This window comes from Aulostomus chinensis, chromosome 12 (genome assembly GCF_037954235.1).
Source record: "Aulostomus chinensis isolate RoL2024-O1b breed Wild chromosome 12, RoL_Achi_v1.0, whole genome shotgun sequence".
NCBI classification, from domain to species: Eukaryota; Metazoa; Chordata; class Actinopteri; order Syngnathiformes; family Aulostomidae; genus Aulostomus; species Aulostomus chinensis.
Window position 1 is genome coordinate 25,008,004 of NC_141331.1, and position 15,110 is coordinate 25,023,113.

The 15,110-nt window shown below is 40.7% G+C and overlaps 1 protein-coding gene across 1 annotated transcript in view; it reads left to right on the forward strand.

Moving 5' to 3' along the window:
• Positions 1 to 15,110, forward strand: part of neb (nebulin) — a 65,293-nt gene that overhangs the window by 29,959 nt on the left and 20,224 nt on the right. The window contains exons 70-112 of the mRNA XM_086219436.1: positions 48 to 155; positions 242 to 553; positions 665 to 769; positions 902 to 1,000; positions 1,134 to 1,235; positions 1,341 to 1,448; positions 1,914 to 2,225; positions 2,337 to 2,441; positions 2,563 to 2,667; positions 2,755 to 2,859; positions 2,983 to 3,090; positions 3,175 to 3,285; positions 3,802 to 3,999; positions 4,459 to 4,563; positions 4,646 to 4,750; positions 4,841 to 4,945; positions 5,129 to 5,236; positions 5,322 to 5,435; positions 5,610 to 5,807; positions 6,204 to 6,308; positions 6,496 to 6,600; positions 6,699 to 6,806; positions 7,115 to 7,222; positions 7,317 to 7,424; positions 7,516 to 7,620; positions 7,737 to 7,841; positions 7,927 to 8,025; positions 8,129 to 8,233; positions 8,406 to 8,510; positions 8,613 to 8,717; positions 8,859 to 8,963; positions 9,291 to 9,395; positions 9,484 to 9,588; positions 9,776 to 9,880; positions 10,040 to 10,144; positions 11,663 to 11,767; positions 13,177 to 13,278; positions 13,383 to 13,490; positions 13,594 to 13,698; positions 13,828 to 13,932; positions 14,014 to 14,118; positions 14,759 to 14,863; positions 14,984 to 15,094. Of these exons, the coding sequence (XP_086075562.1) occupies positions 48 to 155; positions 242 to 553; positions 665 to 769; positions 902 to 1,000; positions 1,134 to 1,235; positions 1,341 to 1,448; positions 1,914 to 2,225; positions 2,337 to 2,441; positions 2,563 to 2,667; positions 2,755 to 2,859; positions 2,983 to 3,090; positions 3,175 to 3,285; positions 3,802 to 3,999; positions 4,459 to 4,563; positions 4,646 to 4,750; positions 4,841 to 4,945; positions 5,129 to 5,236; positions 5,322 to 5,435; positions 5,610 to 5,807; positions 6,204 to 6,308; positions 6,496 to 6,600; positions 6,699 to 6,806; positions 7,115 to 7,222; positions 7,317 to 7,424; positions 7,516 to 7,620; positions 7,737 to 7,841; positions 7,927 to 8,025; positions 8,129 to 8,233; positions 8,406 to 8,510; positions 8,613 to 8,717; positions 8,859 to 8,963; positions 9,291 to 9,395; positions 9,484 to 9,588; positions 9,776 to 9,880; positions 10,040 to 10,144; positions 11,663 to 11,767; positions 13,177 to 13,278; positions 13,383 to 13,490; positions 13,594 to 13,698; positions 13,828 to 13,932; positions 14,014 to 14,118; positions 14,759 to 14,863; positions 14,984 to 15,094 (5,142 nt within the window). The remainder of the gene's footprint in view (positions 1 to 47; positions 156 to 241; positions 554 to 664; positions 770 to 901; positions 1,001 to 1,133; positions 1,236 to 1,340; positions 1,449 to 1,913; positions 2,226 to 2,336; positions 2,442 to 2,562; positions 2,668 to 2,754; positions 2,860 to 2,982; positions 3,091 to 3,174; positions 3,286 to 3,801; positions 4,000 to 4,458; positions 4,564 to 4,645; positions 4,751 to 4,840; positions 4,946 to 5,128; positions 5,237 to 5,321; positions 5,436 to 5,609; positions 5,808 to 6,203; positions 6,309 to 6,495; positions 6,601 to 6,698; positions 6,807 to 7,114; positions 7,223 to 7,316; positions 7,425 to 7,515; positions 7,621 to 7,736; positions 7,842 to 7,926; positions 8,026 to 8,128; positions 8,234 to 8,405; positions 8,511 to 8,612; positions 8,718 to 8,858; positions 8,964 to 9,290; positions 9,396 to 9,483; positions 9,589 to 9,775; positions 9,881 to 10,039; positions 10,145 to 11,662; positions 11,768 to 13,176; positions 13,279 to 13,382; positions 13,491 to 13,593; positions 13,699 to 13,827; positions 13,933 to 14,013; positions 14,119 to 14,758; positions 14,864 to 14,983; positions 15,095 to 15,110) is intronic.

Here is a 15,110-nt window from a genome sequence, read left to right on the forward strand (position 1 = left end):
TGCAGTCTGGTTTGTGGTACTTATAATAAATAATCTTTTTTCTGCAGAAACTTTACACAAAGTCTTGGGATGACCAGAAGGCCAAAGGTTACCATATCAAGGAGGATACTATCGCTGTGCTAAAGGCTAAAGCTTCCAGAGATATCATTAGTGATGTAAGGAAATCTACAGTCGTATTACAGCAGATTAATAAATGAGCAACATGCTGTATTTCAATGACTGCTAATATCTTCTCTTTCAGTACAAGTATCACGAAGGATACCGTAAGCAGGTTGGCCACCACATCGGTGCCCGCTGTGTGCAAGACGACCCTCTGATCGTACTGGCTATGAACTCAGTCAAGATTGCCAGTGACGTCCTGTACAAGAAGGACTTCAATAAGTCCAAAACCAAGTTCCATCTTCCAGTGGACATGCTGAGTCTTGAGCTGGCCAAGAAATGCCAGATCCAAGTCAATGATTTCAACTACAGAACTCATCTTCACAACTGGACCTGCCTCCCAGACTCCAACGATGTGGTCCAAGCCAGAAAGGTTTATGACCTTCAGAGCGATGTAGGTTTATGACATAATCCCAGTTTGGCACAATCACCTTTCACTGTGTGATCATTGTTTGTATAATTTTGCATATCATACCAAACATGCTCTCCTGCTTTGCTTCCTCAGGCTGTGTACAAAGCTGATTTGGAGTGGTTGCGTGGATGTGGTTGGGTCCCTCATGAATCTGTGGAGGTTTTGAAAGTGAAGCATGCACAGAAGATCCTGGCTGATGTAAGTTGGACTGATGTTTATACTTTACTGTTACCTGTAAAATTGCTTAGACTTCAAGATGGTACATAAAATGCAGTGTCGGAAAATATACTGGTGTGTTATTCTTAAGTATTTTTTTCCATTATTTTGCAGAGAGGCTACCGTGTCAAATTGGATGAGCAAAAGTTCATAGTTCCAACTGACAGAGTCGACATGGTCTGTGCCAAGAATGCTGCTGATGTCCTGAACGAGGTGAGGATGACTCTGCTATTCTCATGATTATCTCGATATGGTTGAAGTCCCTGCTTTAGTTAAGTTAACAACAGTAGTAGAAATATTCATTTGAGCCGCTAATAACTGTTTTTTGACTTGCAATTCTTCTCAGGCCAAATATCGCGAGGCTTGGCATCAGGACAAGACTAAGTACTCCCTTGTGGACACACCGTCTCTTGCTACTGCCAGGGAGGTGGCTAAGAATGTTCACCCGGTAAGACACCGTCTTGTACTTGCAAACATCAAGTTGATCCTCTCGTGAATAGACCTTGATTAGCCATCATCAGAAAGCTTCAGTAATTGTTTCCATTTCTTGCAGAAACTCTACACCAAAGAGTGGGATAAGGTCAAAGCCACAGGCTTCTTCATGCCTGGAGATGCTGTTTCAATAAAGCAGAGCATCCAGATGTCGAAAGTGCAAAGTAAAGTGAGTAGAGGTTCAATGTTATATTTTTTCTTTTGAATAGTGTTTATTGAAGAGGCAGTTGACAATTTTGCTGTAACTTATCATCATGAAGGTTGATTGCACAATGGAATGGCTACAGTTTAAAACAATGATGCAATGAGCTCTTAGTTTTGTTCCTTATATGTATTGCCTTCTTTAAGTAATCCTGTCAGAAGGCTTGATTTGCAGCGCCAAAAAATATAGGTAATCCTGTGCAGGCTGGCACTGGTTTCATATGAACAATTATCTTTGATAACTGTCTCCTTCATGAACTTTGTTTCATTTAGTAAAAATGTGAGGAAAGCAGAAAGCATTCTGTTTTTTGTTACAGCTGCAACAACCGTCACAACATTGGTAGTGATCAGGAGGGAAAAGTTGAAGTTGTCTTTTTCCACTTTAAAATTACTTGGAATTTGGGCGTTTATTGACATTTTATCCGTCTTGCAGCACAAGTACCTTGAGGGATACCGCAGGCAGGTGGGCCACCACATCGGTGCTCTCAGCGTCCAGGACGACCCTCTGCTCATGCTGGCGCTGAACTCAGCCAAGATTGCTAGTGACGCCCTGTACAAGAAGGACTTCAATAAGTCCAAGACCAAGTTTAAACTGCCGGTGGACATGTTGCAGTTTGAACTGGCCAAGAAATGCCAGATGCAAGTCAATGACGATAACTACCGAACTCGCCTGCACCAGTGGACTTGTTTGCCAGACCAGAATGATGTCATTCAGGCCCGCAAAGCCTATGAGCTTCAAAGTGATGTGAGTGCCACCAAATAGCACACCAAACTGGGACTTATTTTCAGTCCTCAGGCAATAAACTGGCAATGTCTCTCCTAACCCTCAAAAATATATCTTTATTTTTGTCTTCAGTGTGTGTATAAGTCTGATCTAGAGTGGATTCGGGGCTGTGGATGGGTTGCAGCTGAGTCTGTTGATCATGTCAAGGTCAGAAAGGCGCAGGAGATTCTCAATGAGGTAAGTTTAACATATTATATATATATATATATATATATATATATATATATATATATATATTTAGAGTTTGATCATTTCCCCCAGTTTTTGCCTCACCACGATGCTCTAATTGTGCTTCCAGAGGCTCTACAAGAAGAATGCCATCGATGGCTTTGGGAAATTCTCCCTCATCGTTGACCGCCCTGAACTTATCATGGCCAAGATAAATGCTGCCAACCTGAGTGATGTATGTAAAAATCCAGCATAACATTAGCGAATAACACTATTCATTTTAAAAGTTAATCTAACATCCAGTCTTTTCTTCCAAAAACAGCTGAAGTACAAAGAGACCTTCCTGGCAGAAAAGGGTATTTACATTGGTTCAGAGGACACTCCTCAGCTGGCCCACAGCAGGGAGGTGTCCAAGATCATCAGTGAGGTGAGGAGATCAGCTAGATCATTGAATCTGAGGTTAATTGTTTATTAACCTCACATTTTTCTTCAACATTCGTGATGTCTTGTGCCATGTATGCATCATGTTGCGTGCTTCATGTGATTTCAGAAATTGTACAAAGAGAGCTGGGACAAGTCTAAGGCTACAGGCTACCAGCTGGACCATGAATACATTCCACTGGTCAGCTGCAAGAAGGGCAGGGACATTGCCAGTGATGTGAGTATCTCTTATTTTACCCATATTTTTCTTTATACAGAATGCAAAGAAAATTTAGACTTTTATTGTTCTGGATCTTACTAGGTCAAGTACAAGGATTCCCATGAGAAGGCTAAAGGTCACTACATGGCTGGAACACTGGTGGACTTCCCTGAGGTGATGCGATGTGGACAGCAGGAGAAGGGCAAGGGACTGGTAAGACACCAACAATCGTTTCTTCAGTGCTTCCATACATATCAAGTCATCGTTATGTTTTTGCTAGCAAACGTCAAACTACTACAATAGGAAAAACAATGTGAGCCTACAAGGTATATTGAATTCAAGGAAATACTAGCATAAAAGTAAAATGCAAAGTGAAAAATATAAACCTAAAGATCACCATTGCCTTAAGTCTTAACTCACAACAAAGATTTATTGCTTCATTATAGCAGAACGTATCGTGGCGTAACTGTTATTGAACTAAGACTCAAAAAAGCATAAAATATGGCAGCTGGAGTATCACATGATCTCGTGTGAGTAGAACATATTTTATGCTTTTTTGAGACTTACCATGACCTGGATGACTAAGAATATCCACAGATATATTGAACTAAGAGTTACACATTATGATCCTCACATTTGCTTAAGGCAAAGTTGTTTCAAAGACTCATTCAGCTGTTACTAATTTAAACTAAGCTAAACTATTTTCCCTTGCTAACCATGTTTTTGCAGAGGCTTTACCAGAAGGACTACCATCACTCCAAGACCAAGACCCACATCCCACCTGATATCATTGCTAACAAGGTTGCTAAGCGATGCCAGGACATGCTGAGTGACGTCCTCTACCGCACCTACCTGCACCAGTGGACTTGTCACCCTGATCAGGAGGACGCCATTCGTGCCCGCAAGACCAATGAGATTCTCAGTGATGTAGGTCCTTCTTGCACTTCTCCTGCTAAATTGGAGGGATGGATGGATGGATGGATGGATGGATGGATGGATGGATGGATGGATGGATGGACAGATGGGTGGACAGATAAATTTTTAATTTAATTTAATTCAATTTAATTTAATTTTTTTATTTTATTTTATTTCATTTTTTTATTGTTTCTGTTGGTATCCCAAGCTATCAAATATGCCCCTGTGGTGTATTTTGAGATATCAAAAGAGCAATTACAACATAGATTTTATAGTTTTTCCTCAGTGGCCTACAATGTTCTTCAACCATCAATGTTACTTAACAAAAACATTTTGTTTGCCTGCGCAGCTGAACACACTTTATCAGGTTTATCTGTTCTATTTAGGGTTTCTTACAATTATTAGATTTGTTGCAACAAATCCAATCATTCTGTCCAGTATTGTACAAATAATTATGTGCTTATTTAAAAGGTGTTCTATAAGGAAGATTTGACCTGGATGAAGGGTATCGGTTGTTATGTGTGGGACACACCAGAGATCCTACGTGCTAAGAAGTCCTACGAGCTGCAGAGTGAGGTAAGTAACCTTGTGGAAGGATACAAGAAACATACAGAAGCCAAAATTCATCCTTTTAATTTTTTTTTACTTCCACTTTTAGCTTAAATACAGAGATGACGCCAAGAAAGAATTCAACAATTACTCCATTGTGACTGACACACCTGTCTATGTAACTGCTGTCCTGGGCCACACCTGGGCTAGTGACGTGAGTGAGATACACTTACAGTACTTACATTTATAGTCAGTATATTTATTCTTAGATGTGCCCATTGATTATAAAAAATGTCATCAACAGCTGAACTACAGAGAAGCTTATCACAAGGAAAAGCACATGTACACCACTGTCCTGGACACCTACGACTACGCCAGATGCCACAACTTCAAACACTTCTTCAGCAACGTAAGTGACTCGAACAAACCAAAGCTTTCTGACGGCCATTTTGCGCAGTGTAGCTTGCAACTTTCTTGGGTATTGAGAAAATAATAGAAAACTCTCTGAAAATGTTTATATATGTTTGAAGATATCAACTTTATAAATAGCGTGTTTTAACAATGATTGTGTTTCTTGCTTTTCCGTCAACAGAAAAACTACACTGCCGCATGGGATAAAATCAAAGACAAGAGCTACCAGATTCCTCACGACTCACATTCCTTAAAACATGCCAAAACCCAGAAGGTCATCGTCAGCAACGTAAGTTCAACTCTTACTTCTTTTACTTCATTTAAGACTTGATTTTGACGCTCAAGAGACAATGTGATTCATCTTGCTCCTTTAGGTGAAGTACAAGGAGGATTATGAGAAGTTCAAAACTCTCTACAGTCTTCCAAAGTGTCTGGAGGATGATCCTGCCACCGCTCGCTGTTTGAAGGCTGGAAAGCTGGTCCTGGATGTGAGTAAAATTTGTTGAGCCCATTCTTTATTTACATTTCTGCAAATTCTTTAATAAGGAATGGTGCAGCTGCAATGTAATGTTAGCCTTGACTTTAGCTAACGAGCTATTGAAACTCTTTTTTTTTTTTTTTTTGAGGAAATGAACTCAACCACTTGTTTTGCATCTTTTTAGCGTCTGTACAAGGAGCAATATGAGAAGTCCAAGGCCAAGAACCATATTCCACCAGACATGCTGGAGATCCTGTCTGCTCGCAAAACCCAGTCCACCGTTAGTGGGATCAACTATCGCAAGTATCTGCATCAGTGGATCTGCCTTCCTGACATGCAGATGTACGTCCAAGCACGCAAAGTCAATGAACAGCTCAGTGACGTGAGTAACCTCCCACAGCTTGGTAATCTGTTTTGGTTATCACACACAGCAGCTACAGGTTTACATGTCACATTTTGGATGATACTAATTATTATTTTTCAAACACTCAATGTTAGAATCTTAGTAGTGTAGAATAATTCCAGAATTCAACAAAAGAACCTCTAATTTACCTGGCTGTCAAATCAATCTGGGTGAGTGTTGTCATGAATAAAGACACTGTTCTTAATTAAAGGATTAAAAGCGCCTTCATATATGTTTTTGTTTTTGTTTTTTTGGTTATTTATAAAATGTTTTTGAACCCATGTTGTATATAAAATTTGTCGTTGGTAACATGAATATCACCAAAATATAGACGGCATATGATCCAAGTGTGTGAAAGTGTGATTTTCTCCTCAGATCTTCTACAAGGATGATCTGAACTGGCTGAAGGGTATCGGCTGCTATGCTTGGGACACACCAGAGATCCTGCGTGTCAAGCATGCTGATAACCTGCAGAGCGAGGTTTGGCCATCGTATATCTTTTTTCTTATTTTACCCTTGATTTAAGTTCAGTCATTTGATTCACAACTTTCCCATTTTCTTCATATTCGTTCTCTTTATTGTACTCAACCATCTTTTACCAGCCTCTTCATTAGCTGCCTCAGAAAGATGCAGTACTTATTACCATCTCCTTGTGTTTCTATTCCAGAACAAATACAGAGCTAAAGGCATTGAGGCCTTCAAGGACTACTCAGTGGTGACAGAGACTCCAGTGTATGAGCAGGCCAAGCAGAATGCCGTAAACCTGAGTGATGTAAGAGAATCTTTAAATATTGGCTTGTTATTATCAATAATTTGTTACGTGAAAATCCTGACAGCACATCAATTTTTTGGTCTCTTTTTTCCCCACAGCTGCATTACCGCTTCGATTACAACACCAATGTCAAGGGTACCAACACTGCTCCTGCTGTCACTGTTGACACCGAGAGGGCACGCCTGGCCAACCACATTCAGAGTGATGTAAGATCCTTGATATTGTGTACATGTTTAAGAACTACTGCCATACATGTACTGTGTGTATACTGCTACGGCGCAGTATACTGAAAGCAGGTTTGTATATTGTACTGTATGTATACAAACGTTGGATGGAAAATGCATGAGTGACCTGAGGAGTTATCTATACTTGTAGTTGAACTTTGGTAAAAAAAAAGAAGAAAAAAAAGAAAAAAGTCAGTATCAGCATAAGTTCACATCCTTTTTCAATGAGAATGAAGTGTTTCTCACCCTGAAATGCAAGTATCTCATCCTGTTGTCCTGGCTCCCCTCAGAACTGGTACAAAGAAGCCAACAAGAACTTCATGCCCACCGGATACTCCCTGCCCCACGACACCCCTCTCATCAAGCAGGTTAAGCACAACAGTGTTGTCAGCAGCGATGTAAGTATTCTATCTTTGCTTGATTCTTCCAATTAAAGACTCTCACGAAAGAACTGATGTAACTGAGGCATTCTGTGTGCTTTTATTTGTGAAGGTGAAGTACAAGGAGCTCCATGAGATGACGAAGGCCAAGTCCTACACCCTTCACCCAGAGGGAGTCAACTTCGTCAACTCAAGGAAGGCTCACAAGATCGTTAACGATGTAAGATACAATTCTGCTGCTGTTGCGGACCCAGACACATTAACATCACGTTGTGACACAATCTATAATGTGGCCTACGTTCTCTCCACAGCGTCTGTATCGTGAGAAGTATCACAAGCAAAAGGACAAGATCCACACAACCTACGACACCCCTGAAATCAAACAAGTCAAGAAGAACCAGGAGCATCTCAGTGATGTACTGAAAACATTTTCTTCACAATTCGGTCATTCTATCTTTGTAGCTTCAAACAGATTGTCAGAGTAGATGAGTATATTCTCTTCATGTGACACTTTTTTTTCTTCTTATCCTAGTTGTGGTACAAAGAAAAATACAATAATAGCAGAGGCCAGCTGATTTCAATGCCCATCACGCCGGAGCTGATGCACTGCTACCACGTCAATGAGATCACTAGTGAGGTATGAAGAAAATGTCTGGCACTGACATTCAGGAAAACTAACTTTTGTCAACATTGTGTATTGAAATTATTGTATGTGTTTTTAGCTGAAATACAAAGAAGATCTGATGTGGCTGAGAGGCATTGGCTGCTTCCTGTATGACACCCCGGAGATGGTCCGCATACGCAACATCACCAAATTCAGGGTGTGTGTTTCTATTTGGATACAACTATCCTTCACTTTTACTTTATGTGACTCAGTGCAGTGGCACTGTGATCATTTACCTGGCTTTTTTCTAACCTTGATAGGTCGACTATCCAGTGGAAGCTAAGAAGAATCTCCCTAACTACTCTGTGGTCCTTGACACACCAGAGTATAAGCGTGTAACTGAGCTGAAGACCCACATGAGCGGCGTAAGTAACTGTCCCATTTGCTTAATATGTATGGCTACCCTCACATCATCGGGTTACCGAGTAAAAGTAATTGCGTGCTATTCAGTTGGAAATAACTCAAAAAAGGAAAGAAATACAGCAACAACGGTTGTGGTTGAGCTTTAAACAATGGCTCTTACTGGTTTTGTTTCAGATGATCTACAAAGCCCAGAGCAAAGAAGACATGGCCAAGGTCTCGACCACTTTAGACGCCGTGGAACTCCAGAGAGCCAAATGGGCTCAGACGCTGACTAATAAGGCAGGTTTAGATACACTATCAACAAATGAAAACCTTTTTTTTGTGTTTCCCTTTTTGTCCTGTTGTTATTAAAATTATGTTGTATGTTCTTTTTTTCTACAGTACCTGTACACAGACCTTGCTAATAAAGAGAGGGCCCATTTCACCCCTGAGATGGAAACTCCAATGTTTGGCCACACTAGAAAAATGAAAATAATCTACAGTGATGTAAGTCTCCCCATCTCTTCACCCTGAACCTTCACATTTTCATTCGCTCAGCCTTTCTAAACCCTCAAATTTTGTGTAAGTGTGATTAAAAAAAGTGGAAAACGAAACCTAATGTGTACAATTAATTCTTTCTCACCTTAGAACAAGTACAAAGAACAGTATGAGAGGATGAAGCACAGGTACACTGCCATCGCTGATACACCCCTCCTGATCCGTACCAAGAAAGCCTACCTCCAGTCCAGCGATGTGAGTATGCTCATTGACTCATGTCCATAATACAAAATAACAATAATATTTATGAAACTGCCATGTACCCAGGAAGGTTGGTTTGTTCTACTGTCCAAAGCAGTAATCTCTTGTCTGAGTGTGTAGGTATATTTTGAACGAAAATGAAAAAATAACTGATTTCAGGGCAGTAGCTATTGAAGCTATGGTAGCTATTGAACGAATCTGACTCCATGAACAAGCCTCAGATTATGTTAAGGATCTAATTAGCATGAAAAACAACCACTAAATTCTGTATTTTATATTTGGGGATCATCTGACATATATCATTATTTGTTGTTTCCTCAGCTGCGCTACAAAGAGACCTTTGAGCTTGCCAAGGGCCACTACCATACAGTCAAGGATGCCCTGAACATCACCTACCACCGCAGAGTCACTGATGACATCAGCGAGGTCAGCATCTAAGATGAACCGAGATGTTCATTTGGAATGTCATTTCTTGGCACCTTTATATACCATCTCTATAAATCTGTTACCACAGGTCAAGTACAGGGAGAAGTACATCAACTCTCTGGGAACATGGAAGTCCATCCCTGACCGTCCTGAGTTCTTCTTCAACAGAATCGTCAATGATAACGTCAGCACTGTGAGTATTGACTGATATTTGGTGGTAATGTTCAACTTAAGAATGAATGTTTAACTTCCAATACTACACATCCTCCAGTCTACATTTGAGCAGTTGCCCACAGTGGAGGGAAGACCGTGTGGTTTTGTGCAGTGAAACCTTTACATGGAAACGTTTTTTTTGTTTTGTTTTTTTTGACTATTTCCAGGTCAAGTACAAGGAAGACCTGGAGTGGCTGAAGGGTATTGGCTGCTTCGTGTGGGACACACCTGAGCTGCTGCGGGCAGAGAAGAACAAGACTCTATATAGTGAGGTGAGAAATCTGTTCATTTGCAGTTTATTTCTCTCATACAATTAAACTAAGAATGTCTAGTCCATGCAACAAGAATGTTACGCACTGCAACGTATGTGACTCAATAGACTACATCCTTCTCTGTCTTCCTAATACCTGTTCGAATCTCTTTGGTAACAGAGACTTTACAAAACCTCCTTTGAGAAGAATAGAGGAAACTTCAAGTATACCTGCGACACTCCATTCTTCCACGCTGCCAAAAACGCCTCTCAACTCATCAATGATGTAAGTCCTACGATTCGTTTTTCCCGTAAGCTGAAATGTAAACGTTGTAATTTATTTGGAAAACTGAGACTTTAATCTTTTTTTTTCCTGTCTCTGTCTATCTTAACTGGACTTTCAGTTTGGAGGTAAAAAAAACAATCGGTCGCGTAGTATTATGTGACTGTCTTTATTGTTTACTTCTTTAATGTTTATATACATCTATCTACTTATCTATATATCTGTCACTATCTGTCTATCTAACTTTCTATCTGTCTAATATGGCTGGCGGGGAAAGACTTTGTTTTCTACATGTATATGTATATTTGTATATTGCAATACAGCGCCAACATTTTTGACCAAATGAACTGATTTCACCCACATATATTTAGTTCTCATCTATATCAGGATATATAATAGAGCGTTTAGTTTTAGGTGAAAGTATTTTTTTTCCTGCCTCATCTGCCCCTTTTTTTTATCAGCACTTGAACTTCAGTCACTGTTCAGACAAGAGCTAGAAACTTTCTTTGTCAGTGTTAGACATTTCACTATTTTGATAGAGAAATCTGACTTACTAGATATTTTTGAATCATATTTTACGAGCATTCTCAGCAGCAGCAGCAGCAGCAGCAGCAGATTTCTGAGCCTCAGCCGAAGTGGCTGTTTGTAGAATGCTAGAAAAACTTCTCTGCTGTGTACGTTTGTTTTTGTGTTGCATGTCAGATGATCAGATAAAATGCAGCATTGATCCCCTCACATTTTAACAGAGGCTGGGAAAGAGTTCAGTTGTTTCCACTGTCCTTGATGACAACTTATGTTCATTTTTTTTAAATCCCCTTGGAAATTCTCACCACACGACAGCAATACATTGTTTTTTCAACATTTGTCTCTAACTGCCTTCTGATATTCTGAGCAGAGAGCGTACAGAGCTTATTATGAGAAGAACAAGGATAAGTTCACCATCACTACAGATGATCCTAGGTACCAACTGGCCAGGGCAAACAGGAAGATGAGCCAGGTAAAAGTCCTGGTCACGTCGTATGACCAGACTGCATCCTCCGCTGCTGCCTCTGACTGGGTCCTCTACGCCTCTGACCCTGGTGCATGAGGTCGTTGACAGACCTGAAAGTTGTGGTCGTCGCATGGTTAGGATGCTTCATGTTCCAACGTGATAGATTTCTGTCCGTGTCTTTATTACTCTCTACTCGTTTCTTTCTTCTTGTGTCCTGCACAGGTTATTATGAGCGATGCCGCACAAATAGCAGCTGCAACGCTAGTTTGAGTGAGCTCCTTCACCTGTGCCATCAGAGGCAGTTCATTCACTCATTCCTTCATGTCTAAATGATCCTTTGTTCATGCTTAAAATCCCCAAACAAGCCAACGACAGTTCTGTCTTTGAGGGCACACAGATCAGGATCTTGCTCTGCGGTCACACTTGGATCCCCTGAGTCTTACTCCGGTCCTCCCAGTGTCACTGCCACTTTCCATGTCTTCTCAACTATGGCATGCTGTGTGTGTGTATGTTTTTGTATGTGCGGACAGATAAGGTATAAATCCAGAGCTAAGGAGCTCCTCAGGGGTGGCTGCAATGAGCTACTCCGCCCTGACATCCTCACAGCCCTTTACCAGTCTACTATTGGCAGTAAGGTAAATCGCCAGTGGGCAGTTCAACCATGGTGAATCTGATCCCTGTCCACAAACAGGCAGGCAATACCTTTCATCTTAGGACTCACAGTCACAGTTGGAAGGGATCTCCAGGTGACTGTGTTCCTTCCTGCTGTTTCTGGACAGGGTTGTGTTCCATCACATGCTGCCGCCAATCATTCAGCCAATTTAACTCCACAATGACAGTAAATTCCATTCTGCCCTCTCATGCTCTAATCCCTCCATCATCCATTCCGCTCTCGTTCATGATTGAAATGTGTCTGAAAACATGTACAGTCGTGTAGTTTTACAACACTCTTCAAATAAACGCATCCTGGCAGGAAAATGCAGTTTTTGTTACAAGACACTCTTGGTAAGGTTAGGTATTGTGAAGATTCCTCTTAATTGTACATTCAATTGCCTAAATGGTAAAAAGAAGACATGTTTTAAACCAAGTATTATACAGTGTAATTTGTGTATTTACCCGCTGTGCGATGCTCCACAGCTTTCTCTTCATAACCAGTGAGAGCAGTGCACTGTCGTAGTTAGCTGTCCCCTGGCTCTAGATGTGCTAGCGTGGAAGAAAAACCCAACTGTCCATTGTAACATCAAGGGAACAGCTGGGTACGATTTGAAATTTATTGACTCCAGTGCTCTTCCTTTACGTGCAATTATGAGTATGGTATGACCACATGGGATGCCAAAGTTTAAAACAACTGCTCATATTGCACACATAGCGGCCTTAAATAAATGCAGCAAAAATTTTATCCGTGTTGTATTAACCATCCATCAAGAGTCCATACGTCCTTCGCTGTCTTCTCTAGAGTAAGTTACTGTGTGTACCGGTGCATTCAGTGAGCCTAAGATGGACAGCTGCTGGTCACCATGAGCTACAGTATGTCAGCACTGCAAATTCTTATGGCTGAATAGTGGTAATGTGTCTTTGACTTCATTTTCATCTGGAAACTCATCTGCTTCACATTCATGCATGTTTTCTAATGCATGTTTTACATGTCTTACTCAATTTTGCATGACTTTGCTAATTTTCCTTCAAGATTTATCCAAGAAAATGAAATAATTTAAAAAAGTTTTTCATTCTGTTATGTTTGATACATCTGACACACAATTAAAAAGTATCATTTTACAGTCAGGCACCAGCACAATTTCCTACACATTACAACTATATGTTTTTTCCAATTAATATTCCTGATTTATTAGTTTTGAGAAACATAGAAACGCCAGCGTAAACAGAAATGAACACACATTCTTGGGGAAAAAAAGACAAATAATAACAAACTTTTTTTGTTACAATCAATTTTTCTCATAAAATTTGGAATTAGTTTCTTTTCTTGGATATTTTTGTGGTACATTTGCAAGGAGCTGATTCTAACTTTTTCCATGTTCCCCTTCAGTGGCGCTACAGGGAGCAGTATGAGCGCGCCAAGGATAAGTTCACCTCTGTTCTGGAAACTCCAGAGTATGAGGCCCACAAACGTACCTGGAAGATCAGAGATGTAAGTTGCCATCCTATTGGTCGAGAGGTGTTCTTTTAAAGTCAACAATATCTTCATTGCAATGTCTTTGAGACGCTGCTGACCTCTGGATGAATTTTCCTCAGATCATTTATAGAATGGAGTACAACAAGAATAAGGCTAAGGGATACACCTTGCCTTACGACACCCCACACCAGCAGCACATGAAGAAGGTCAAGGAACTCACCAGCAATGTATGTGCCTCCCAGACAAGCCACAAACACAATAAGTCCTTTCACTAGAGATATGAAAGGCCAAAATAATGAGTCCATTACTTGTTTCTCATGAATCTTGCAGCTGAAATACAAGGAGGTGTATGAGAGGAGCAAGGCTCAGATCAACATTGACCCAGAGGCTCGTGATATTCGTGCTGCCAAGGAGGCTTACAAGAACATCAGCAATGTAAGTGTCTGATACCGTTTTTCAGAGGTGCTTCCGTTGCTGATCAGTTAATCAACAATCAATCAATGTGTGAGGAAAGGGCTTCTGAAATAGTAGCTATCTTGATACCATTTTTTTCCCCCTGTGCAGCTGGACTACAAGAAGAAGTATGAGGCCAACAAGTACAAGTGGATCTGGACAGCAGACAGACCTGACTTTGTCAACGCTGCCAAGAACTCTGTGCAGCAGAGTGATGTGAGTTGGTGCTTTGTCTTTGTGTGTGACGAACATGACATCAGCTGTGGTCTAATGTTTCCTCCTCTGTTTCACACACAGGTTGAGTACAAGTATGACAAGGAGATGTTGAAGGGCTGTGTGATACCCGTTGTTGATGACAAGCTCACTGTATTGGCTTTGAAGAATGCTGTCATGGCCAGTGAGGTAGGTTTTGCTCTCTCTTTTAAAGAGCCAGTGTGTAAGATTTAGATATTTCTCAGTGTATAATCATGTGAAGCTAAGAATCGCTGTGATTTTGTTAGCTTAGAATAAACCATCTCTGCATCGATAGCAGACCCTCCTTCAACAGCAGCTCCCAACTGACAAACTCAACACTTTTGTTACGATCTTTCACATATTTATGTGTGACAGTTTGAATGTGCAAGGTGTAAGATGAAGATGAGATGCTGGTTAACTCCTGAACCTCAGCAGACATGAGAAAAGTAACAGAGCGTCAGTCATTGTTGTCAATGATGAGGCAAAAGGAAAAGAGGTCAGGTGACTACAGTAAATGGCGATAACTACTGTGGGGCTTTTCCTGGATGGGACACCTGAATAGGGACAGATGTTATCAGGATGATGCTGAAGTGGCAGTTGTCAGTGTCACCGATGATCGCATTCAATCTCTATTCATGTGTTTGCACACGCCACTAGATTTCACTAAATCCGAAATGCTAGCCCTGTCTCTCTTTGATAAAATTAAATGACTAAAAGGAGACAAAGACCCAGCTTCAAATCTTAAAGAGTAGGAATTTTTCAGAAAATCAATAGCCCTCCTGATATTTAATCCCCCTTTATCCTCCAGGTGAAGTACAAAGAGAAATATGAAAAGGCGAAGGGCCACTACTTGGCTGTCATGGACACTCCCCAAATCCTCCATTCCAAGTCTGTGCGCCATCTGGTGTCAGAGGTAAGAACAAATCAGAGGAAAATCGAACCGCTTTTCAGAGGATTCGAATAAGATACACTGTATTAAACTAAAAATTAATGTATGATTAAAACAACGCTTGTTTTTCATATGTCTCCACAGAGCAAATACAAGGCAGCCAGTAAGAAGATCATGCAGTCTGGATCATTCACCACCTTGCCAGAAACTCGTGACACTGCCCACAGCAAAGAGATCAACAAGCTTGTCAGCAAGGTAGGCATTTTTCACA